Raw genomic sequence first — 7,041 nt, 5'->3', positions numbered from 1 at the left:
AAAGCCAGCACTAAAGCCAGGGCCACAGAAAGGGCTGACTAGGGTTTTCTCTACCTTCCTATTTTCTCTGAAAGCTTAAGCCGCTGGAGAGCAGCCGGGCTTTCTGCCGCCCCATTAAGAGGAGCTCTTGGCTCCGTCCGGTCAGGGATGTTCAATCCCTGCATCCGACCTTCCGCTCCCCCGTCGCCATGGTAACGGCGGCGGTCCATGCCTGAGCAGGCCGCCACCGGCCCAGCGTGCCTTGCGCGCGGGCAAAATGGCGGCGCCCAGTCCCAACCCGGGGCGCGCTTTCCCTTTCCCGGGCTCTCCGAACGAGCATCCCGCGAACGAGGAGCCGCCGTCGGAGGAGAAGAGGCGGAAGAAGCCGCCCTGCCGGGCTTGTACGGACTTCAGGAGCTGGATGCGGGAGCAGAAGAAGCAGGCGGGCCCGGTGAGGGAGTGGGTGGCCGAGCTGCTGAGGCCGAGGAGGGCTGGGCTGAAGGGGAGGCTCCCTTTCCCACCGCTGCGTTGGAGGCGGAAGGGGCGGGGGGGGGGTTGTTAATACACCTTTGGCACTGAAGGCTGGGCGAGAAGTACCGCTGATGGCCGCCAGAGGGCGCCCCCGGGGCCGCTCCAGGGGGATCCAGGCCCGCTGATTGCCAAGATGGGGGGAGGGGAGGAATACCGGAAATCTCATAAGAAAACAGCTAAGCTTCCAAGGGGCCCTTTTATCCCGCAGACACAAAAGGTCCCTCGTAGGTCTCATCGTTTCAGGTTCTCCCCCTTTGCCAGGTCCATGTCCCAACTGCCCAGGAAGGGAGAAAGAGTTTACATGCTTTCACTTCCCTGTAACTGCTTGGGAGCTTGACGTTCACGCCATTTCCATCATCGACTCTTCCGCACCAGGCCGAGGTCAAAAGACCTTTGCGGCTAACAACTGAGGCGGGGGATGAAAGGGAAAATTAGCTTTACTCTGCCTGATGTTTCTGCAGAGACTGTCTCTCGTAAAAGTCCCTTTGGGAATCTGACCAGTTTCAAGACTTTCGCTTTCTTGGGAGAGGAGTTGAGGTGGACCCTTACACCCCTTCGCTGAATGATATAGGGGCAAAGAAGTGGCTGTGGTTTCCGTCATCCCGATTTGCACATCTTGTTCCATCTTTGATGATTGGGGGAGAAATTTTAGCCCCCTCATAGAAGGCCCGCAATCTGGGAGTCCTGGATACGCGGCTTAGTTTATTTATTTATTTATTTATTTATTTATTTATTTATTTGAACTTGTTAGTCGCCCCCTCTCCCCACAGGGACTCGGGGCGACGTACAAAAGCAACAATCAAAACAGTATCATATAGAGGAGGTAAAAATAAATAAATAAATTACAGTGCTTAGAAAAAGTTAAAACCCCAATAACATTAAAAATTTAAAAACTAAAATTGATGGTTAAAAAATGACCAAGGGGTGGAGAAGCTGTAGAGTTATGCCAGGCCGGCTAGTCGAAACAGGTAGGTCTTCAGTTTCATACGGAAGGAGCGGAGGTCGGTTGTTGTCCTAATGTCTGGGGGGAGGTCATTCCAAAGGGTAGGGCCCACCACAGAGAAGGCCCTACTCCTGGGCACCGCCCTCTGACACTCTCTGGAGGATGGCACCCGGAGGAGTCCCTCTCTGTGTGAATGAATGGGTCGCAGGGATGTATGGGGCAGAACACGATCCCGCAGATAACTAGGCCCTGTGCCATGGAGCGCTTTGAAGATGGTGACTAACACCTTGAAGCGCACCCGGTAGGCCACAGGAAGCCAGTGCAGCTCGCGCAGGAGAGGTGTTATATGGGAGAACCTCGATCTCCCCATAATTACCCGCGCGGCTGCATTCTGGACCAACTGCAGTCTCCGGGTGCACCTCAAGGGGAGCCCCATGTAGAGAGCATTACAGTAGTCCAGGCGAGATGTCACCAGCGCGTGAGTGACTGTGCGCAAGGCCTCCCGGTCCAAAAGGGGTCGCAATTGGCGCACCAGGCGAACCTGGTGGAACGCCCCCCTCGCCACGGCTGCCACATGATCTTCCATAGCCAGCCGGGCATCAAGGAGGACGCCCAAATTGCGCGCCTGTTCCACCGGTTTAGAAGAACACCTGACAGCCGTGACCAGGGGGGGCTTTTACCAGGTTCACCTGGTATGTCAGTTGGGCCCCTTCCTGGATCGGGATGCTCTGTGCACAGTCACTCATGCCCTCGTCCTTTCTCGCCTGGACTACTGCAATGCTCTCTACATGGGGCTGCCCTGGAAGAGCACCCGGAGGCTTCAGCTGGTCCAGAATGCGGCCGCGCGGGTTGTCATGGGGGTACCTAGGTGCTCCCATGTTACACCCCTTTTAGGCGGCCTGCACTGGTTGCCAGTTGTTTTCCGGGTGCTATTCAAGGTACTAATTATGACCTTTAAAGCGCTCCATGGCTTAGGCCCAGGGTACCTGCGAGACCACCTACTGCCACCAGTAGCCTCCCACCGTCCAGTACGATCCCGCAGAGTTGGCCTCCTCAGAATGCCGTCGGCCAGGCAGTGTCGGCTGGTGACCCCCAGGGGGGAGAGCCTTCTCTGTGGGAGCGCCTTCCCTCTGGAATGAGCTGCCCCCAGAGCTTCGCATAATCCCTGACCTCCGGTCCTTCCAACACGCCCTAAAAAGTTGGCTTTTCCAGCAAGCCGGCCTGGCCTGTTAATTTTATCTCATTTTTTAAATTTATTGTCCTATAAATTGGGTTTGTTTTTTGGATATGTATTTAGTTTCTTTTTAACTTTCGGGATGTGTGTTTTTTAATGTTGTACGCCTCCCTGAGTCCTTTGGGAGAAGGGCGGCATATAAATGCAATAAAACAAACAAACAAACAAAACAATGAAGCAAAAAGGGAAAGGTTTCCTTGTCCACTGGTGTCCAGGGCTCACCCGCCTTACTTAGCCGAGGGAGCCAGCGTCGTCCATGGTCATGTGGCTAGCATGGTGGTACCTATTAATCTACTCACATTTGCTAGATGGGCGGGGGAGGATGGGAACGCATCCTGTTGCACGGCACTTGGGGTGCCCCCACTAACATGAACTGGGGGTGACTTCATGTCACTGGAATCACAAAAATAAGCATTTCAAATGCTGCCAATTTCAGCATTTGCAGATAACATTGCTATGGGAATAAGCTTTTGTTTGTGGCTTTTGTTCAGGAGGATTCTTAAAAGATGATGTAGGGACATCCTGGAACAGGTCTGTGAGAAGAGCTTCCTGAATCAGAGGAAAAGAAAGAGGAAGTAAACTTGCCTGTCTAACTTCATCCACTGAGAACCTCCACCAAGAATCTCCTATATTGAGAAATTTGCTTTAAGATGTTGCATGTATTGTTTGCATAACGTGTAGACAATTTGTTTGCCTTCTCTCACTTGTACTGTGTTCTTCTAACTAGGAAACAAATGTCCAGGAATCAACATCTAATTGCCCCCTAGACAGAGAAGAACTAGGGAGATGTTCATGGTCATTTCTACACACGATGGCAGCATTTTATCCTGACCGGCCCAATAAAATTCAGCAGCAAGAAATGATACAGTTTATCCAATTATTTTCCAAAGTTTTTCCTTGTGATGAATGTGGAGAAGATTTCAGGAATAGGTGAGAGTTGGGGTTGTTGTTTTTTTTAATGCCTGAAATTTATGTATCCTTTACCTTAAAGGAATTAACTTTCTGCTATGAGATGATTTAATTTTAACATAGTAGAAACTCTACTTCTGCGACTTGTTTATTCTGTGAAAACTAAGCAGACTTGTGACTGCTTAATTAAGCAGACATTTTAACAATGAACTATCAAAAAAGTAAAGGTGAATTTGCCTCTATTATCTATTTGTAGCTAATAAGCTGCTCGTATGCTTAATGTTTCTTTCATGGAAACATTTACATTAAGTCCGAATTGATGTCATTAAGCCCCAATCTTGAGTCTAGTTGTGCAAGATCCAGATATTTTTTTCTTCTTTTTATGACCCTGTAATCCTCAGATTTGGGGTGGGGATAGGGCGACTGAATGGAGCTGTTTACTGAGTTGTGCATGATCCAAGTAGTAAATTGCGGCAATACATTAAAGTATATTCTTGAGTGATGGGGGATAATCACATTTCACAACTTGCAGCTGTCTGTTTCCAACCAGGACCTTGTTGTTTTGAGGTGAACTTCAGAATAAAATGGCAACTAATTGTATTTGGTTTCCTTTGACACAGAATAAGAAAAAACCAACCAGATGCCAGCAACAGACGTAATTTGACACAGTGGTTTTGCCAGATTCATAATGAAGTAAATAAGAAGCTGGGGAAGCCTGAATTTGACTGCTCTCTCGTAGACCAACGATGGCGAGATGGATGGAAGGATGGATCCTGTGATTAGATCTGCTGGATATTTTTCCAACTTGATTAAAAAAAATCAACAAAACACCCCAAAAGCAAAATCCATGAGGGACCTTTCCTAGAGACAAAATTGTATGTTTGTTATTAATGGAGGGGATGGAAACAGGCAAAGGGCTTTAATATGTATTTTCCATTTCTGGTTTTGAAAAATTAATATTGAATAGATCTCTCATGATTTTCATACAGAGCCTCTACCTGTTGATTGTGCTCTTTTCCTGACCACTTGAATTATTTCAAATACCAGCAAGTGCTGCCTTCAGAAGCCTAGACTATGCTTGAAGAAACCATTCTGAACCTGAGGACGTTGTGCTTTCTCAGCTCAGTGCTGATTTAATCCCTGGAAATCTGAGATGGCCTTTCTGCAACTATTTGCAGCCTTCCTCTGAGCCCAGGATCATTTGCCTTCATTGTGTTGCTTGCATTTTTGTGTTCATCAGATTTTCCCCTTTCAAACTCTATAATACTTTTAATCCTTTTTTTAAAGTACTACAATATAAATTGCTAGAAAACTATGTCTGCTTACATTTCTGCAGCATATATACTGTCAGACATTTAAGGTGTGAGCAAAGGGTATCCTCTTTATTTCAAGTAAGTGTTCTTTTTACCTATCTGAACTTTGTGTGTCTCATGCCTGGAAGCGGAAAACAAATATGCTGTGATATGCCACTTTGAAGATGAATCATGTTTTATGGTAGAGCAGGCTAGCTACAATGAACCACCAACAGTTGCCTTGTGAGGAAAAGGAGAAGGTTGGAGTGAAGAAATATGAAGAAAGTTTTTGCTTTCAACTTCTACTTTGTATCATCTTATATATAAGATCGCCAATGAAATTCAAACTGATTGAAGAGATAAATGTGGGAGGCATTGATTGTTTAGAGGTAACCATATTTATATATCAGTTTTTTATAAGCTACTTCTGGGAAGAAATTTATGGTTTGCAATAATTTACTTTCTTGGTTTATCTGAACGTGGGAAACTTTGGCTTGAATTTACAACATTTAACAGAAAAGATAACTATCAAATCCTGTTAATTATAATTATAGTTTGATGAATTTATTTCTCAGTGTTGGTTCTACTTTTCCTGACCTATTAAATTTGGGGATCCTACTAGGAAAAGATACGTTAACCTGAATATTTTCATTTTACAGAGGTTGCTTAAGGTCTGGGTTTATTGCCCAAGCAAAGCAGGTCCCATTAATTAATGCAAAGTGAATACACATGCAGATATGCAAAGCACAGTGAAGAACAACTCTTCTGGTCTTCGTTCTCTGTTGACTCTGGTTCAGTATCTGGAAACCTGCAGCAGAGAAATAAGGCTGGTGATGAAATGGCATCTGGTCTTTGTCAAAGGGTATCTTTCCTAGAAGCATTAAAAGGACAGCCATGCCCTATGGCCAAGGATTTCGCAAGCACTACACAGCTCTTATTTCTAAAGCCAAATGGATGTTTGATGAAGGAAAGGTCTAACATTTTGCATCAAAGATAATAAAAATCCAATATCTGTTGGCAGATGTGTGGTATGCTTTTCATTGGTAAAAAAATAAATTATTTAAATGCATTTGATGAGGGAAATTTTAAATGTGTCTCACAATTAATTTATGTTTGTGCTTGCTAATCAAATAAAAGTAAATATTCATTTGTTTTCCTCTCCATTTTTAAAAAGTAAACATTTCCCCAATGTTATAGTTCCTACTAGTGTTGGAGTCACGATATTACTGTCCAGATAATATTTATCATTCAAGGATGATTGATGTGTACCAAGTTGAAAGCAAGCTTGCAAGGAATACAAAGTGATAGGATGGGCTGGGTTGGAAAGAAAACATCCTAGAAGATGACGGGGGCAAATTGCTTCTGTACTCTTGCCAAGAAAACGGAGTGCCTCCCTCACATCCCCAGGAGCTGTGCCTGACCTGCAGGAGAGAGACTTACAAGAAACCGTTTTTCCAAATTCTCCATGTACAGGGCCTTCAGCAAGCATTCAGACCCCCTTCACTGTTGTCAGTTTTGTTACGCTGCAGCCTGATTCTACAGTTGAAGTTCATTTTTTTCTCATTAATCTACACTCAGTAGTACATCACAATGACAAAGCGAAAACAGATTTTTAGAAACGTCTAAATTTATTAAAAAGAAAAAATGGAAATGTCACATTGGCCTAAGTAGTCAGACTTTGCAACACCACTTGAAATTTAGCACAGGGGCCTCCCGTACTGTGAGCATTAGCGCATAGGCACCTGGGTCTTTTATAGCTGACCCTGCATTTGCTTCCTTCCTATGGCCCCTGTTTCATATCTGAAGGGGATTCTTTCACAGTACAGTAGGCAGTCCTTGACGTATGACCATAATTGAGCCCCAAAATTCTGTTGCCAAGTGAGATGGTTGTTAAGTGAATTTTGCCCCCTTTTACAAACTTTTTGGCCACAGTTGTTAAGTGAATCACTGGAGTTGCTACGTTAGTAACACGGTTGTTAAGTGAATCTGGCATCCCCATTGACTAATTGTCAAAAGGTTGCAAAAGCGGATTACATGACCCCAAAACACTGAACTGTCATAAATATCTGCCAGTTGATAACATCCAAATTTTGGTCACATGACTATAGGGATGCTGCAACGGTCGTAAGTGTGAAAAACAGTCATAAGTCACT

The 7,041-nt window shown here is 45.2% G+C and overlaps 1 protein-coding gene across 1 annotated transcript; it reads left to right on the top strand.

Moving 5' to 3' along the window:
- Nucleotides 1–208: 208 nt before the first annotated feature.
- GFER (growth factor, augmenter of liver regeneration) lies at nt 209–6,018 on the top strand. Its single transcript, XM_081965439.1, has 3 exons — nt 209–430; nt 3,415–3,617; nt 4,217–6,018. Exons 1-3 carry the CDS (start codon nt 257–259, stop codon nt 4,377–4,379), a joined length of 540 nt encoding a protein of 179 aa, XP_081821565.1. The 5' UTR covers nt 209–256; the 3' UTR covers nt 4,380–6,018.
- Nucleotides 6,019–7,041: the final 1,023 nt, after the last annotated feature.

Source organism: Natrix helvetica, assembly GCF_964273705.1.
Source record: "Natrix helvetica genome assembly, chromosome: 13".
Taxonomy (NCBI): Eukaryota; Metazoa; Chordata; class Lepidosauria; order Squamata; family Natricidae; genus Natrix; species Natrix helvetica.
The sequence above is the reverse complement of the archived record's forward strand: the minus strand, read 5'-3'. Positions and strand labels throughout refer to the sequence as shown.